The 19,952-nt window shown below is 36.6% G+C and overlaps 1 protein-coding gene across 1 annotated transcript in view; it reads right to left on the bottom strand.

Moving 5' to 3' along the window:
• Positions 1-19,952, bottom strand: part of LOC148940683 (uncharacterized) — a 212,574-nt gene that overhangs the window by 99,805 nt on the left and 92,817 nt on the right. Inside the window, exon 5 of the mRNA XM_089105039.1 lies at positions 14,540-14,642. Within this exon, the coding sequence (XP_088961165.1) occupies positions 14,540-14,642 (103 nt within the window). The remainder of the gene's footprint in view (positions 1-14,539; positions 14,643-19,952) is intronic.

Raw genomic sequence — 19,952 nt, 5'->3', positions numbered from 1 at the left:
TACCACTAACAATTTTGATATTTCTGTGCAATAATGTGGAATTTGGTAACATGTTAACTTAACTTTATAGACGTTTAAACGAAATAATTTCAAATTTTTTATAGAAACTGCATTAGTTTAAATGAAAAGTAGTAAATGCAATTTAATTTTGATTTTGTAATTCAGCCTTTTTTATAGAAACTGCAGTTTTACGAGCTCTTTTCGTACCATGGTCAATTCTATCGCATATGCTGAATGCAATTACAAACCGGTTTTTCTCAGATCTTACAGATCAAAATTCTTGAGTGGGGATTGGAGATATTGAACAAGTATCTAAATTAAAATAATTTGAAAGAAGGTAAATGTGTTTCTGCTATTGTTAGCAAATAGTATAGATGTGTTTCTGAACTTTTAATACAGTTTTAAATCATTCTGTAGTTCTACATGGTAACAATTGTAACAATACCACTAACAATTTTGATATTTCTGTGCAATAATGTGGAATTTGGTAACATGTTAACTTAACTTTATAGAAGTTTAAACGAAATAATTTCAGATTTTTTATAGAAACTGCATTAGTTTAAATGAAAAGTAGTAAATGCAATTTAATTTTGATTTTGTAATTCAGCCTTTTTTATAGAAACTGCAGTTTTACGAGCTCTTTTCGTACCATAGTCAATTCTATCGCATATACTGAATGCAATTACAAACCGGTTTTTCTCAGATCTTACAGATCAAAATTCTTGAGTGGGGATTGGAGATATTGAACAAGTACCTACATTAAAATAATTCAAAAGAAGGTAAATGTGTTTCTGCTATTGTTAGCAAATAGTATAGATGTGTTTCTGAACTTTTAATACAGTTTTAAATCATTCTGTAGTTCTACATGGTAACAATTGTAACAATACCACTAACAATTTTGATATTTCTGTGCAATAATGTGGAATTTGGTAACATGTTAACTTAACTTTATAGAAGTTTAAAGGAAATAATTTCAAATTTTTTATAGAAACTGCATTAGTTTAAATGAAAAGTAGTAAATGCAATTTAATTTTGATTTTGTAATTCAGCCTTTTTTATAGAAACTGCAGTTTTACGAGCTCTTTTCGCACCATAGTCAATTCTATCGCATATGCTGAATGCAATTACAAACCGGTTTTTCTCAGATCTTACAGATCAAAATTCTTGAGTGGGGTTGGAGATATTGAACAAGTATCTAAATTAAAATAATTCGAAAGAAGGTAAATGTGTTTCTGCTATTGTTAGCAAATAGTATAGATGTGTTACTGAACTTTTAATACAGTTTTAAATCATTCTGTAGTTCTACATGGTAACAATTGTAACAATACCACTAACAATTTTGATATTTCTGTGCAATAATGTGGAATTTCGTAACATGTTAACTTAACTTTATAGAAGTTTAAACGAAATAATTTCAAATTTTTTATAGAAACTGCATTAGTTTAAATGAAAAGTAGTAAATGCAATTTAATTTTGATTTTGTAATTCAGCCTTTTTTATAGAAACTGCAGTTTTACGAGCTCATTTCGTACCATAGTCAATTCTATCGCATATGCTGAATGCAATTAAAAACCGGTTTTTCTCAGATCTTAGAGATCAAAATTCTTGAGTGGGGTTGGAGATATTGAACAAGTACCTAAATTAAAATAATTTGAAAGAAGGTAAATGTGTTTCTGCTATTGTTAGCAAATAGTATAGATATGTTTCTGAACTTTTAATACAGTTTTAAATCATTCTGTACTTCTACATGGTAACAATTGTAACAATACCACTAACAATTGTTAGTTAAGATCTAGTTCTATCCATCTACCAGATTATTCAATTTGAATTGTTTTTTTTTTAAATAAGTCGAAAATAAATTCTATTTCATATGCTGAATGCAATAAAAAAATAGCCTGTGCTTTTCTAACCTACGATTTTGATATTTCTGAGCAATAATGTGGAATTTGGTAACATGTTAACTTAACTTTATAGAAGTTTAAACGAAATAATTTCAAATTTTTTATAGAAACTGCATTAGTTTAAATGAAAAGTAGTAAATGCAATTTAATTTTGATTTTGTAATTCAGCCTTTTTTATAGAAACTGCAGTTTTACGAGCTCTTTTCGTACCATAGTCAATTCTATCGCATATACTGAATGCAATTACAAACCGGTTTTTCTCAGATCGTACAGATCAAAATTCTTGAGTGGGGATTGGAGATAAACATGTTAACTTAACTTTATAGAAGTTTAAACGAAATAATATCAAATTTTTTATAGAAACTGCATTAGTTTAAATGAAAAGTAGTAAATGCAATTTAATTTTGATTAAAGCTCTTTTAAAAGATACAAAAACTACTTATTTAACACAAAAATTTCGTTTTTAATGACCATCAATTAAAGAAAAACCACACGGAATCAGGCCACTGAGTCTCTCAATCTCCTTAAAGCTCTTTTAAAAGATACAAAAACTACTTATAAATCACAAAGATTTCGTTTTTAATGACAGTCATGAAAAGAGAAACCACACGGAATACGACAACTGAGTCTCTCAAACCCCGTAAAGCTCTTTTAAAAGATACAAAAACTACTTATTTAGCACAAAAATTTTGTTTTTAATGACCACAAAGTAAAGAAAAACCACACGTAATTAGGCAACTGAGTCTCTCAAACCCAGTAAAGCTCTTTTAAAATATTCAAAAAATGACCACCAAGTAAATAAAAACCACACGGAATCAGGCAACTGAATCTCTCAAACCCCTTAAAGCTCTTTTAAAAGATACAAAAACTACTTATTTAACACAAAAATTTCATTTTAATGACCACCAAGTAAAGAAAAACCACACGGAATCCGGTAACTGAGTCTCTCAATCCCCGTAAAGCTCTTTTAAAAGATACAAAAACTACTTATTTAACACAAAAATTCTGTTTTTAATGACCACCAAGTAAAGAAAAACCACACGGAATCAGGCAACTGAGTCTCTCAATCCCCTTAAAGCTCTTTTAAAAGATACAAAAACTACTGATTTAACACAAAAATTTCTTTTTTAATGACCACAAAGTAAAGAAAAACCACACGGAATCCGGCAACTGAGTCTCTCAATCCCCGTAAAGCTCTTTTAAAACTGTGACAAGCTAAACCACGACAAAGCACTACTCTCGTGGAACTCAATCTCCATTTAACTCAACCCCCATGCAACTGAACCCCCTTTTAACTGAACCCCTTTAACTGAACCCCTGTATAACCGAAACCCCGTACAACTGAACCCCCCCATGTAACTGAACCCCTGTATAACCGAAACCCTGTACAACTGAACCTCCGTGCTACTCGACCCCATTTTACTAATCCCCGTGTAACTGAATCCGCATATAAGTGAATCCCTCGTGCAACTCAACTCCCTCAAAACACTTTTCAGCCATTTCTTGTTAATTTTTTTTTATTTCTAAACTATTTAAAATTGACAACACTGTGCAAATCATCACTTGTGTATTATACAGACCATATCGGCGAGGTAAAGCTAGGTCAAGTCAAAATGTCATTCTATCGTTACTTTTCAATTAAGCTATTGAATACCTTCTACCAATGTCTCTTGTAGGCGTCAAATCTATTAAGTATCTGAGCATATTCTTTGTATTGTTGATGCAAGCATCCCATTCTTTAATTACCCGTGAGGCATTCTTAACCATCGCAATACTTTTACGCAAATACCTTTTCGCAAAAAATTCGCAAATCTCGTAAACTAAAGACGTAATTACCCTTTTCAAAAACATTAGTCCTTCTATTAATGAACCCATGAAACGAAACCAGTCTGATAGCATCACACAATCTCGCTCCTAGTTCCAAAAATGGAATGCATGTAGCGTTCGTAGTAATAGGTTTAAAAACCTGTTAGCCAAGTTTAAAAAAAAAACCCTACTAATCAACTTACAGATGAATGACCACAGATTTAACCTAAAAAAAAACTTGTATATCATGAACTAGAAATCTACGTCAGAAAAACTTGTCCTTAAATTGCGTAAATCTCTTGGCAAAGATGTAATGACCTCTAGAATAGAATACCTACCAGAAAAACCTGTTTGGTACATAGGACTCTTAGAAGTATAAGTTAGCACTCTACTCTTATCCACTGGTCGTGTTCTTAGAAACATATTTAATTCAAAGGAGGTTAAAGAAATCGCCCGGTGACACTGGGTTAAAAGTGTTTTAGTATCTCTACCTCAGACACACGGCAGTACTAGATACAAATGAGAGCACAAAAAGTTTGGTTCCAGATTCAGAAATTTGGATGATCCTGGGCACACTTTATATAATTAGCAGTAAGTTTACCGCAGATGATTTCTGGCTCTTCATTCTCGGTGCGAACAAAAAACTCCTTTCACTTATTTGTGCACTTATGGATTAGTGTGTTTGCGTCAATTATTGAGAAATGGTTCGAAAGTGCATTATTCGTAATTGCGAAAGCAGAAAAAAGCTTGGTGAGCCGGCCAAGTGGTTTGCAACTGTCCCATCTCACAGGTATGACTTAATTTATATACAAATTATGAAAATCTATTATTTATATACAGTGGACTCAACTGATTGGCCTATGTAGGATTTTATAAAAAAAGGGGGCGGGGGTTGATGAAATTTGTGAAAATAAGGAATTTTTTCTTCTTCTAATAACTGGTGGAATAGGTGTGATGGTTTCAGGGGCAGATCCAGGATTTTTTAGGAGGGGGGCGCAAAATCGGTTGATCCGATAAACTTACGGTAGGAGCAAGTTTAATTAATGCAAACTTGCGTTAATTAGGTAAATTACAATACTTTGGACTACTTTAGGGGGGTGCCCCTCGCCCCCCCTCTGGATCCGCAACTGGATGGTTTATCATTTTTTTTTCACGTCGTGATATTTATTTTCTCAGATTGTAGTTCCTGTGATACTTTAAAATTCTAGTTACCTGTTTTGGCGGAGAGCCGAGATAGACTAGTTTCGTTTTCAATCAATGTTTTCGTATGAAATGGGAAGACCTTTCCTGAACTTTAAATAATAAACACCTCTGTTTAAAAATCTTTGCACTTTGTGAATTTAGATAGCGATAAGGGTTCCTGATTGAGACCAATTTTAGGACTTGGGTTCTAATTCTTGGTTGCTGTGGTAAAAGTTGCTACAATAGCCCTATCGAAGAAAATACCAAACGTCTGTTAAGAAGTGTTTTTCGTAAAATTCTTAGGGAATTTTCAGAAAGTTGAAGGACATCACACATTTTAGTGGCAGATCCAAAATTTTACAGGGCTTTACGCTGGAAAAGCTCCTATTATAGAATATTCTTCCAGTTTGTTTACCAGAAAATAAATAAAATGCATTTCTTACTGCTGAGTCTGTATAATCTTAGACCTTTTACGGTACAATTTCCAAAATATTTATAAAACTATTTATATGCAGTGTTACAGCCATACCAATTATTCTCCTTTCCTTTTTTATTCTTTAATAATAATTTCTGGTCGTTTTGAGTCTGAGTTATTGTAGGCTTCTATTTCTACTGATCTTAAGTTTAACATGGCCTTTACTTTTCTTTAAAAAAACTTTATTTTTCGTAAAGTTTTCGTAGTGTATATATATATATATATATATATATATATATATATATATATATATATATATATATATATATATATATATATATATATATATATATATATATATATATATATATATATATATATATCGGCGCGTACAAACAGCTCCTCTCATTTGATCTGCCATCAGCGGTCCAATTACCCTGGAACACGTATTTTGGCAGAAACTTTCTCAAAATGCCTTTGAAACCAACTTGAGACTTCGGAACCTATTTTTAATTCCTAAAAACATCTAATAATAACATTACACTACTAATTACCGATTTTCATGTGTGTATTGGAATAAATACATACTGAGTAACTTCTCAGGTGCTTCCCCCAAGCAACTCAGGCGCGTCCCCAGGTGGCGGATAGGGGAACATCCTTCAGATATGGAGGATACCCTCGAATATTAAATAAGAGGGCGCGGACCAAGGGGGGACCCAGTCTCTGGGGGTTTTAAATAGCCGGTGCACCCTTGTCTGGGGGATATAAACACGGACAGAGGAGGAGGTGAGCCCCTCTGATAGCCATCTTGCTGGGCCCACCGGCGCGTGGATATGTCCCGAAGACGTTAAACTCACCCCCAGTAATGGGATAAATTGCTTGGTGACGCCGTGATGCCAAATGGGATGATCCTCCCAGCGAGGACAACTGCGAAGAGCGGAAGACACACTCGAGGGTGTCAACGGTCCCGGCTAGAAGCAGAGAGGATTGGCTTGCCGTTGCTTCAAAAGCTAGCCAAGAAACTTTTCCTCTTTATGATTTATGACTAGGCAATCAATGAGAACACGAAATAGGGCTACCGCGTCCGGGGAAACTGACGGACAAGCTACCGCGTCCGGGGAAACCGACGGACAAGCTACCGCATCCGGGGCAACCGATGTATTGACATCCAACAGCGTTGGAAACGAATCAAGGCAACGTTTGACAAGTTCGTCACAAACGGACGCTAGACCGGTTTTATCTACAAAAATCACCACCAGAATCGGCATGTTAAATCTTGAGAAACTTTCGAAACCAGGAAAGAAAGATATGCTCCTCCGTGAATCAAACGGCTACAATTGGGACATCATCGGCCTATCAGAGACTCATCTACCAGGTATCAGCGACAAACAGATAGGATACGCAACCCTCCTGCTTTCTGCAAGACGAGATGGAACACACAGACAAGGAGTCGGATTTTTACTGACAAAAGCAGCAAGGAAATCTATTCTATCAGTGGTGTCTGCGTCGGAGAGATTAATGATGATCCGACTCAAAAGCAAGTTCAAAAACCTTTCCATGGTACAGGTCTATGCTCCTGATTCATCAAGGTCGGACGAAGAGTCGGAAGATTTCTACTCTCAGCTCCAGAGCCTTTTCGACACCATTCCGAAGAAAGACATCGTGTTAGTCCTCGGGGACTTCAATGCCATCGTGGGGAGTGACAATAGCGGAAACGAAGATGTCATGGGCAAGTTTGGGATCGGACAGATCAACGGCAGAGGAGAACAGCTCACTGAATTCTGACGAGATAATGAGCTTTTTATCACAAACACAATGTTCAAGCACAGACGAAAGAGAAAAGTCACGTGGTGGTGCCCCGATGGAAGGACTGCCAACATGATAGATTATATACTGGTATCCAGCCGATGGAAATCTTCATTCACAGACACAGTGACGCTAGGAGGTGGGGACTTTGATAGTGAGCACAATCTCCTCATGTCATCGCTTCGCCTAAGATTAAAGGCCGTTGTCAAGCCGAAACAAAAAGTTCCAAGATTCCGGATAGAAGCCCTTAAATACCTTAAGACGAGACAAGAGTACAGAATGCAGCTCGACGAACGACTGTCAAAGACCTTGCAAGAAACACCTGATCCGCTGAGTCCAGCCGACATCGATCTACTTGTTTCGCAAAGCAGCCTGGCCGTATGCGAGACAGCTGAGCTCGTCCTCGGCCGTAAATCTGCAGAAGACAAGCCATGGATTACCCAGGGATTATTGATATGTGTACCGAGAAACGAACTATCAAAAACAAACAAGATCGAGAAAGCTAGGATAGATTCAAAAACGTTAAACGTCAAATTGAGAAGAAAACCCGCCAAGCACTAAATGACATGACTACTGAAAAATGTTGGCAGTGTGAGGACTCCTGTAGGGGTAACTCACACCTCATGTTCAAACGTGCTAAAGAGCTGACAAACCGCAAAGAAGCGAAGTGCCTCGATCTCTTAGATAAAAATGGACACAAAATCACTACTTGTGCCGGAATCCGAGATCGCTGGAAAGAACACTTCCAGGAAAAACTTAATCTCACAGTAAACCCAGATCCTGAAGTGCTTCGGAAGTTCCCAGCACACAGAGATGAGGAACCCCCCCCCCACCCTTAAGGTCAGAAGTAGAAGCCGCACTCAAATCCCTCAAGTCAAATAAGGCACCCGGAATAGACGGTATACAGGCAGAACTGCTAAAAGTGGAATCTGATATCGTCGTTGATCTGTTCCACAAAATAGTAACAGCTGTATGGGAAATGAAATACTTCCCCGAGTCTTGGTCGAAATCTGTCATAGTGCCCTTCACAAGAAAGGATCTAAAAGTAACTGCGAAAACTACAGACCCATATCGCTTACTTGCCAACCAGCTAAAATCCTTACGAAAATTCTCCTTGATCGGATCAGAAACCTGAAGAGACACGTAATCCCTGAATATCAAGCTGGCTTCCGTCAAAACCGATCCACCATAGACCAAATTTTTGCGATCAGACAGATTATTGATAGATACCTGGAATTCGGGAAAGAGCTATACCAGCTGTTTATCGATTTCAAACAAGCTTTCGATCTAATTTGGCGAGATGGCCTATGGCACATCGTAGCACACTACGGTATTCCCACTGACATTATTGACATTATCAAGAGCATGTACGAGAAGTCGAGAAGCATGGTGCAGACCAGCGAAGGCTTTACTGAAGAATTCTCAACCTCTTCAGGAGTGCTGCAAGGATGCCTACTCTCCCCCACTCTGTTCGGCCTATTCCTGAATGCTGTACTGGCACTGGTGCCCAATGACACGGGAGCACTCATGAGTGGACACCTCTTTGACTTGCTTGCATACGCCGATGACATTAATCGCCTAAACGAACAACTAGAGGAGCTAGAATCAAGCGCTAACGATATTGATCATGCAGCTAGTTCCTTTGGGAAGAAAATCAATGCTAACAATACAAAAGCCATGAAGGTAACGGGGCATACAGATAAAGGCCTTCAACCCAGCAAAATTATGATCCAGGGGGAAGAGATCGAGTGGGTTGACCATTTCGTTTACCTAGGAAGTGAGCTGACGTCCACAAACGACTCCTCAAAAGACATTAAACGACGCCTCGCCCTTGCCTCAGCATGCTTCAAGTCATTGCGATCGATCTAGAAAAACAAACATCTGTCGCTGAAACTAAAAACACGCCTTTTTCGAGCTCTTGTGGTTTCAGTAGCAACGTACGGAGCAGAGACATGGACCTGAAAAGTAGAAGACAAACGCCGGTTGGCGGCCTTTGAAACAAAATCCCTCAGGAAGCTTGCTGGCATCACCTACCTTGACCGAATATCAAACGAACGGCTATTGTCTTCGCTCAACTATTCCCAGACCATCATGCAGACCATCCAGCTTCAACAGCTTCGATGGTTAGGCCACGTTCAGCGGATGTCCCTAGCCCAACTTCCAAAAACGGCGTTTGAAGGAAGGATTGATGCCTCCCGCCCAAAAGAACGACTTCCCAAGCGCTGGAGGGAAAACTTTCCCAGCCATCCCCTGTCGGTACTCCTTCGGACTGCAGCGAACAGCGAATCGTATAAGAAGCTTTGCCATAGTTCAGTCAGAGGAGAAGCCCCGAGTCGGCCAATCCGGCCGGATGGGAGTTAAGTAAGTAAGTAATTTAAAATTAGTTTCTTCAAAATTAGTGTTCCAATGTTGAAGCCAAGTTTCGCGTTCAAGAGAGATCTGACTTGTCTACCCATGAAAAGATCTAATGTCGCTTATGTTTATAGGTTCTCTGGAGCACTTACACCTCGGTCCAGGTTTTTATAATGGGTGAGATAGGGAAAGATTATTCTGCTAATTATGTAAACTGTGATCCTGGGTGACAGACACCTGGTTTTTATCAGGTTTTCTCAGTTTTTATCAGGTTTTCTCAGTTTTTCTCAGGTTTTTATCCATGAATGCTCAACATACAGGAGAACTAACAAAATTAACGCCCAAAATCAACAGAGCCAACGGTGCAATCATGTAGAATAAACAAATAATACAACATGTAATTGAAGGCTACAGTCCTTGAAAAGTAGTGACAATAATTGCAATTTGTTACGCCAACTAGTCACTCAGCAAAATGTTAATCAATGATGTATACCAACACTTCCGTCTTGTCTCACACGTTAGCCAAAAGTGACTAAGTCCAGAATTCTTTCGATTTACCACATTCTACGTCATGGTTTCTAGACCAGGGTCCAGGGTTCTCTTGAGCCCTTACGGTAAAAAAGATAAGAGTCACTGGCAAAGCCGTATCTAGGGTGGGGGGCGGTCTGGTTTCGAATCCCCCCGAAATTTGGTTCCAACTCTTAAAAACGTGACAAAAATGCATATAAACAAATTTGTGATGCGTTTTTAATTATCTTTTTTTAGTGTAGCCCCTTGTCACTGGTCTTTGCAACAGTCTTTGCACTTGTCTTGGACACTTGGTCACTTGGTCACAACAGTCTTGGTCACTGGTCTTTGCAACAGTGTCAACAGTAGGGCGCAGTGTGTGTCCAGTATTTTATCTTCTATTCGTTTTGTTTTTTCAAACCTAAGCAAATGGGGAGTGTGGAAACAATACTCAAGCTATTATCAAAATAGCGCAACTTTAGCTACAGTAGATTGCAACTGTCGGGTCAAATGTTGTGTTATACCAGCTTTGGGGAATAGTCATAAATGTTTCCTTTTTTATTTTAAGCCACGGAAATAGTTACTGTTTCTGATTGAACAGGCTTAGTTCTTCAAGTCTTAGTCATAAAGCTAGCTATTTATTGACAAAATCTAAAATCCTTCTAAAAATCTTCTAAAATCTTCTAAAGATCTTCTAAAATCCTCCTACAACTTCTGAAAATAAATATTTTAGGCTTTGAAACTTTCAGAAAGCGTTCTCGAGACATGAACTTGTCATCGAAAAAAGATTCCTACTCACTAGAACATGAAAACTAAGCCAAAAGAGCAAAGCTCCTGAAGCTCCATATTAATAAAAAGAATTCATTGCTTGAACAAAAATGATGAAAGTAATGATACGTAATAAGTCAACTTGAGCTGAAGACTTTCATCAAGTAAGTTTGTTTCATACAAAGGATAAGGCATAACAGAAGAAGTTTTATGTCTTTCCACTTTCTTCGACGGGAGATGGAATAATTTCGGTGCAAAATTCCTTTTATTGAATAAAAACAACAGCAACAAAAAGGTGATTCCATTCGATTCCTAATTCAACACTCTTTCCGAACATAGTATTTGCTGCCGTGACGATTGTTTCCCAGCCTCCGTCCTAATGCCTGATTGCAGCTGTGGGTCATATGTAAAAGTTGAATTGGCATTTCTTGTGCGTTATGAACCAATTGGTGATGAGAAACAAGTTAAAAAAATGCAAACTAATAAAATCAACAAACTTCTGAAACTATTACAATTTTATCAACCAGAATAATTTGTTGGTTTGACGTCTGAAGCAAAGAACCGTAGAAAAGTATTGGAATCTATCAAATGACATCCAGACGATAGCACAAAAATTCAACAATAAATTACAAAACAAAAAAGTTCAGTCATATTTCAAAGGATAAACTGTCATATTTCTCATTAAACTACATTTTGAACTGAGAATGGAACTCAAGATCAGAAAGTAATCAATTATCCTACATTGAAGGTTATTTTTCATTAGTGGATCGACAGACTAGTTTTTCTAATGTCAGAATCGTTTCTTTAATTCTTTGGATTTGTTTCCATGAAAAAGCAGCTTCTACATATAGGCCTACGGTAAGTCCGCGATATCGTCTCTTTAGAGAGGCAAGTTTACAGAGATGGGCTATATGCATGTAAGAAAGAAAGGGGTGGGCTTTTGGAGTCAAGCCCCCCGGAGATTTGTCTTATAGTTTTCATATTTTCCGTACAATGCACCTATTTCCCGTCTACTATATATAATTTTTATTATGCTTCTAATAACAAATTATTTTATAGTGTCTATTTTTTGTTTAGTTTTTTATTATCAATGTAAGAAACTGCTAAGCACAAATATAAATAAAAATGGACATAAATCATCGATCAGACTTTCTCAAAGTGAGTTTGTTGGTCTTGCTGCTTTCCACTTAGAGAGATAACCATTTTTTTTAGAGAGGACCTTCGTTTGTCGAAGCACCAAAAATACCCTTAACAATATAGCACCATAATATCATGACGTTGGAGTGAGATAAAGATGTGTTAATACAGGGAGGGGAGAGACAACCAAACAAATTTGTTTGGTTGTTTGGTGGAGGGGAGACACAAGAAACAGAGGAGATATCATAGAGAACTGTTAACATCATTCCAGGACGTAGACTTGTGTTAGGCGTAGAGCTAGATGATACGTGCAAAGTATCCGGCAATCGATACGACACTTCTCAAAAGTATCAATACTTTGGTATCGATATCTGTATTTGCGGGCTAACAAGAAGCCAGAAGTTGTAATCAGCGAATAATACATATATCCAAATATGAGTTTGAATAGATGTTTTTTAACTCAAATAAATTTTTGTGACACTGTCAACCATAGCAAATGTCGGTTTTTTTTATTCGATTTTTAATTCTTCAGTTTTTTAAATAGACACAACTGCAATATACCTTCTTTTCGCAATAGCAGTTTACAAATTGGCTATATGCAATCGAAAGTGTCGACACTTTTTTGAAAATACCGAGACTTTGATACGATATCATAAAGTATCGATGCTTCGGTTTCAATACCAAGTGCCCCCTATATATAGGCTAGTTAAACATGGTTTTGTAAAGATAAGTGATCGCAGCAAAATTGGGAACTTTTGGTTTAGGGGTTTTAAGTATGGGACTGCGTTTCTTATAGATTTCTCTCCATAAGTGAGTTGGAAAGTGTAACCAAGTAAATGGTCATTATATATTAGCATAAGTAAGTACTTGTTTGCTTGTACGTGTCTTGAGCCTGATTCTCACAGGTGTTCTATCTAGAAATATTAAGTTATGTCTTTCGTGTTCGAGACAACCTTCACGAAAATCTTGGAACACATTCGTTCGGTTACTAAATAAGGGTAGGGTATGATCAAATGTACACAGGTAGTTCAAACACCCATAAATTTCAAACAACTTCAACCATTTGAAAATGGAAAGCAAATAGAAAAGTCACGAAATGCTCGAATGTATATATTGTCATTTTCTCGTGTATTTCATAGTTGTTTTTTTAACAACATCCAAAATCTGCTACTCTGTCCCAATGCTAATCAAAATTTGAAGGTCATGTTTCGCGTTTTACAACATTTGGTACTTGGGCACTATATGGGCCTTTATAAGGAAATCAGTCACGAAAAGCCCGTTTTTGACGGGTTAATTCAAGAGACCGCTATAGAGTGATGCAATGTATAGTGCGGTTTTCATTGCGTTACGATATTTAAACTGTTGTTTTTTGGGGTTTAGGGGGGGGGGGGAAGGTACATAGATTAGGTTACGTATTTAATATATGCTATGCCATACCCTCTACCCCTAATGTGCAAATATATAGCCCAAATTTGTTTATAAACTATTATATTCACCCTATTTTATTCTATTTCATTAGCATTAAACAAACTTGACTTTTTAGAAATGCCCATATAATGCACAAGTACCCAAAATTTTTAAAGTGCCCACTAACTATTCTAATTTCAAGGTTTAATTCCATCCTCTTTTAGAAAAATCGGTGATAAGAGATATGATAATCCTGGCGTTAAGTATAGCTTATTGCCGTTACATATAGAATCAGTGCAATTACTATGGTCTATTGCCAGGATTGACAGATCTAATACCAGGATCCAGGATGACAAATTGCCAAATATTGTACTTGTCGGCCAACCGTCTAGGGCCAAACGAAAAGCAGTTCGTCTCGGAATGAAGGGGGAGGATGTCGTAAGGGAAGATTTAAGGGAAATGCGAAGTTCTTGGGAGGGTGTAAGGAGGGAGACTTGGATGGAAGAGGAGCGTACGTATCTGTGCTAGCCTCGGGCAGCTTGGTGCTGCGGTGAGTTAGTAGTAGCATTAGTTGTATTATGCTCTATTGAACGGCGTCTGGAAAGCAAAATTAATTTTAAGCGAGTAATTTGAAAATTGGAAGGAATGGTCACTGTCTAGTGGTCTACTCTTCCCTCTCTTTACGCCCATGTGTTCTTTTGCACCAAAAACTGTAATTGAAATGAAAAAAAAAAAACAGTAGATTTTAAAACCTTGCAGCTCCATAGCACGTTTTTTGAAAGGTTCTAACAGGAAAATTCTTGATTTATCCTAATAGTTAAATGCACCAAAAATTTTCTATCAGAAAAGTACAAATTCCGGCTTATATATCTATGACGCATACTAACAAATTTAATAGGTTTCAATAATCGCTATAACACTTTATTAATATAAGATAATATTTTATTGATAAACGACTGTCATACTGAAATAAAAATCATAATAATAAAATGAGTAAAATATCAGTAGGATTAAAAGAAATAGCAACCTAATCTGGGCGAAAACACGCAAGAGATTAACATTTTATGCTATTTTTTAGTAATAGATTATGTCAATTTAAAAAAAAACCTTTCTTCCAAATGTTGCAGTTCTGTAGAGAAAACAAATGACCAGTTATATTAACTATCGCATTTAACACAATTAATGGTTCAGACAAAAATCCTGATTAAATACCGTCAAATAATAGAAAAGTTATAAAATTATGGGCAAAATTACTCACATCTAATGAAGCTAAGGCACCCTGAATTCTCTCCCAACATTCAAAAAAAGCTTTGGAGTCTCCAAGCAGAAGCAGAAGAAATCCCCGTCTAGTTACTTGAGGCCTAAAAACAGGAAAAGTCTCCGATTAAAGATAGAGCCTCTAAATGTGCCTAAATAGTATATAAACTTGGCTGTCCTAATTCAAAAGGCATTAAGCCACAAGGCGAAAAAAAATGTGTCCCTGGATTGTTACTAAAGGACACCTGTCTACCAAAGGAAGGTTTTTCGAGCCTTCTGGATCGGACAAACCCTTACTGTACACAATCTTCATTCTCCAAGTAAATTCTAAGGCAGTGGTATTGGTGAAAGTATTTTAACTTTGTCCCTTTTTTTAATCACACCACAACAGGCATAAAAGCGGGTTATCTTGAGACCTCTATGTCCCCCAAAAAATGCTTACGATTTTTCTATAGTACATTAGTTTCTATATAGTTTTGCAGCTTTATTATCGATCTTCTGTCCCCTTTCCCCTCTGATATGACATCCTTCGTACAACCAGAATAAGAAAAACTTAGAGCATGTTTCATATTGTTGTGGCTCTCCAACATAAGGTTTGTGGTATGTGGCTCTTGGATCAAGATTAAATAAAAAAAACAAGTTTTTTAAACTGAAAGTAAGGAGCGACATTAAAACTTAAAACGAATAGAAATTATTCCGTATATGAAAGGGGCTGTCCCCTGCTCAACTCCTCGCTCTTTACGCTAAAGTTTTTTATTGTTTTAAAACATAAAGTTGTGAGACAGAGTCAAACTTTAGCGTAAAGATCGAGGCGTTGAGGAGGGAACAGCCCCTTTCATATACGGAATAATTTCTGTTCGTTTTAAGTTTTAATGTCGCTCCTTATTTTCAGTTTAAAAAACTTGTTTTTTTTTATTTAATTTCTGATCGTATTTTAGTTAAAGCAACTTTTATTTTGGCTCACTGTCATTGAATAAGTAAACAAACTTTGCATAAAAATTTTACTTTTCTTTTGCTAAATGACTGTCTCTAAATTTGGTTCTGACGTAATTTACAAATTAACTTAGGTAACGAACTTCTATAGGCTATTCGTATATTTTGCTTCTGGCAAAAAATACAAAGTTACTAATTTTTACAGATATGAGTTTGAAACCTATGTAATAGGGTTTTCTGATACGCTGAATCTGACGGTGTGATTTTCATTAAAATCCTTTCACTTACTTACAGTTCGTTACCACGAACTGTTTGAAAAGCTAGCCAGTAACAGAATAAAAGGTAGTCAAATCATGTGCTTTGTTGAGCAAATCTAACGAGAAAAAGATCATGAAAGAAAAATACAAAAAAATATATTTTTCCAAGGATAATTTTTTTTGGTACTTATTTAGCATCCAGTAAACACGCGAGAAAGACCGCATCCAAATCTCAAAGATGCTATATGAAAAACAGTTTTTCACTGCCTATTTAGGTATTGCTCAGTCCGTGACAAAGATTTAAACTTTGGTTTTTTTGGGGTCGAAGGGGCAAAAAAAGGTACCTAGGTTAGGTTAGGTTACGCATTCAATATATGCTATGCTTTACCCCCAATTCCCCTAATGTGCAAACATAGCCCAAATTTGTTTCTGAACAATTATATTTTTATCATACTTTGTTTTATTTCATTAGCATTAACCAAACTTCTCTTCTCGCGTGTTTAGGTTACGTATATTAAATACGTAACCTAACCTAGGTACCTTTTTTCGCCCCTTCAACCCCAAAAAACTAAAATTTAAATCTTTGTCACGGAGTGAACAATACCTTACTAGGCGGTGAAAACCTGTTTTTCATATAGCATCTTTGAGATTTGGATGTGGTCTTTCCCGCGTGTTTACTGGATTCTAAATAAGTACCAAAGGATGTTTGGAAATGAGCATAAATCAATTCTGTTTTGAAGAGCAAAAAAAAAAAAGGAACAACTTCCGATAAAACTATCAACCAAAAAGTAAACGTACAAGCAGTTTCCTTTTAAAAGATTAAATACAACATAACAACGAACTTTAAACTTTGCTACGCGGTAAGCTGTAATACAAAACTCTAATTGGTACTTGGGCACTATATGGGCCATTACAAGGGCCATATGGGCCAGTCACGAAAAAACCGTTTTTGTCGGGTTAATTCAAGAGACCGCTATAGAGTAATGCAATGCATAGCGTGATTTTCATTGCGTTACGACATTTAAACTGTTGTTTTTTGGGGTTTAGGGGGGAAAGGTACCTAGGTTAGGTTAGGTTTAGTATTTAATATATGCTGTGCTTTACACCCCACCCCCCTAATGTGCAAATATATAGCCCAAATTTGTTTATAAACTACTATATATTCATCCTATTTTATTTCATTAGCATTAATCAAACTTTTTAGAAAGGCCAATATAATGCACAAGAACCCTCTAATTTAATGTAAGTTAGCTTAGGAATTCTATTGAAAAAAAAAACTAATCAAGACACACAATTCTAATCTTCCAATTGAAATCTTGCAGCTTTATCGATTTCAATATCAAGAATATAATTACCAGAAATTGCGTATGAACAAGGTTTGAACAACCTTGGAATAAACAATAATTTTTTTAACGACATTAGGCTTACATCTGAGAAACATTTTTGTAATCCAATCAAAATATTCCTTGTTTATGGAGAGACTATTCTAAAATGGAGAAAGCCACAGAAGGAACTTTTATTTCTTGAAAAACAATTCTTAGTTCCAGGTCTTAGAGGATTTTGAAATACATGACATGAGATTTTGAAATACAAGTTTCAATACTGAAACAGCGAGTAATTGTAACTAAACAGAAAGTGAAAATTAGAAAAAAAATAAAATAAAGAGAATAGTCAAAAGAAAATATAAAAGTCCTATTTTAGCAAGAATAAAATATTCCTCAATATAACCAAAAATATTTCTCAAGTCCCCATTCCAAATACTTGAATATCCAGGAGCGTAAACTCACTTAAGAAAATGTAGGGAGGTGGGTGCAAAATGTATTCCAAAATATAGGGGTTGATTTTTTTTTTTTTTTTTAATAAGCATACCAAAACAAACGGTATTTTCCAATGCAAATTCATAGAAAAGATGGAATTTAATTCCTAGTCTCCCTTCATTGTTTAATCAAATAGGTTTAATCGGACGTACACCTATTAAGCTGCAAATGTTTACTAAAAACTACGACGCCTTGAACAATGTTCCAAGACTTATTACCTATTTTCTTTTCATGTTTGACGTGGGTGAAAAAAAGAGATAGAATTTACGAAGAAATAAATTAGCACTGTTGTAGAGAAGACAGCTATTTCAAACAGGTCATTTGCTCCAGATTGAATCTTCCTGACAAGCCAGCTGGCAAGTTTCAAGATATAGGAAAGGCAATTCTCTTCTGTTTAAGTGCCATTTCAGATTTCGTATTTGCTGAAAGATATGCCTCGTCGTCAAATTTGGTGCTTAGAGAAACATGCAGCCCGTTCGACTTTGTTCCACTGTCAGAAGCTTCAGGAAGATTTTCATAAGCTTTATTAATCAAACGAGGATGTCGGCAATGTTACGTCTAAAGGTCGCATCTGACATTTCCAAACTTTCGAAATGATTGCCAAAATCGTTCGGTGAGCTGCAATCAAACGGAGAACTAACTTGTCGAATCACGCTGATCCTCCTTATTGATATACCCCTGCTGAGCCTCCCTTTGAGAACAGCTAAGCAAACGATTTTTGGATGATACCTCAGAAGTGTGAAAATGTCAAATACGACCGTTTAGGTGAAACAGCGACGATACACACTCTATAAAAAGTACTTAAAAGACACCAATATATTACTACTTTGACTTTTTTTTTAAATCCACATTCAACCCTCTGGATTTTACTAGGATGGAAGACTACATGTAACCTAATCTTATTGTTGGTAATGTTTTAAGGAAGGTGCTATTAATGCATCAACTTCAAAATAAACAGAAAACACAAAGGATAAAACCAATGCCAAAAGTCGGACTGTACAATGGACGAAGAAAACGTACGAGATTAGGCCGGCTCTGGCCAAATTACTTTCTGAGCGGTGCTATATATCTTGCAGAGTAGTAGTTTTTCTGAACCGATAGGCCTACTGCGATACAATCTGGTAACACGGGTCAGAGTTTGCATATGATGCGTATTTGCGCCATTTGGGCGCTTTTTGAGGCGGTTGCACGTTGATTTTTTCAAATTGGTGCATTTTGCCGACATTTTTTTCGGTGTTTGCGCAAAATCGTTTATTCGGCGCAATTTCACAAGAAAAATGGCTGCTGTGACGCATTTTCCCTTTAATGGCGGCGCAACTTTAAACCAGACATCTGGTAACCCTGACATGGATTATTTCTGTAACCCAGAAAATACATTTTGAATTGAGGCATTAAAAGTCTTTCTTATGAGCAATGATTACATGTCAAAAGAAACTGTCCTTATCCCAGTATAGAAGATATCTTAATTCTTAAACAAAGTTTAACAAACTCTTAAACTACTACTACTACTAACAACTCACCGCAGCATCAAGCCACCTGAGGCCAACACAGCTACGCACGCTCCTCTTCCACCCCAATCTATTCAAAGCCTCCCTTTAACATCCGCCCACGAAGTTCCCATTTCCTTTAAATCTATCTTTATGACGTCCTCCCACCCCAGACGATGACGACCTGCTTTCCGTTTAGCCCTAGACGGTGGGCCAAAAAGAACAATCTTTGGCAATCTGTCATACATCATCCGCACAACGTGCCCTATATCATTTTATACTTCCAAGCTTTTCTACTTCAGAAGTGACACCAAAAGTGTTGTTTTTAGTGCTATATCACACTTATGGATGACAGAATTGACAAAAATCACGTAGATATGAGCAATAGCTTTCAAAGGAGTCATTAAACATCACTCTAAAAATTTCTGGTAGCCCATTAGCCCCAGCTTTTCCGCTTGAGACATGGCACCAAAGTGCCGTTTTTAGTGCCATTTGGAACTTACTGATGGTGGAATTTATAGGAAGAAAGTAGATATGAGCAATATCTTTTATATGAACAATTAAAAATCTGTCTAAGATACCTGCGATACATACGCCCCTATCAAAAACGTGATATCGATACGTTCAATACCGATACAGCGTACAGACCTTTCCCCAGGGACTATGGAGGGTCATATCATCACCAAAACTATAGATAGTGGACCTTTGAACTATGGTTGAACAAAATGACTATCTCAAAATTTTGATTGGATAACTTTCGGGGGAGTGGGTCTTCAGGGAGTTGGCTAGTTATCCTCGAATCTTTTCGGTCACTTAAAAAAGGCACTAACATTCTGCCCGATTGTGCACCGATTGTGCAGTGAAGTCAGTAGACACATTTCTATTCTATAAACACTGATAAAAAAAAATTCACAATGATT

This window comes from Artemia sp. Qi Xiang Cuo, chromosome 19 (genome assembly GCF_049724085.1).
Source record: "Artemia sp. Qi Xiang Cuo chromosome 19, ASM4972408v1, whole genome shotgun sequence".
NCBI lineage: Eukaryota > Metazoa > Arthropoda > Branchiopoda > Anostraca > Artemiidae > Artemia > Artemia sp. Qi Xiang Cuo.
The sequence above is the reverse complement of the archived record's forward strand: the minus strand, read 5'-3'. Positions and strand labels throughout refer to the sequence as shown.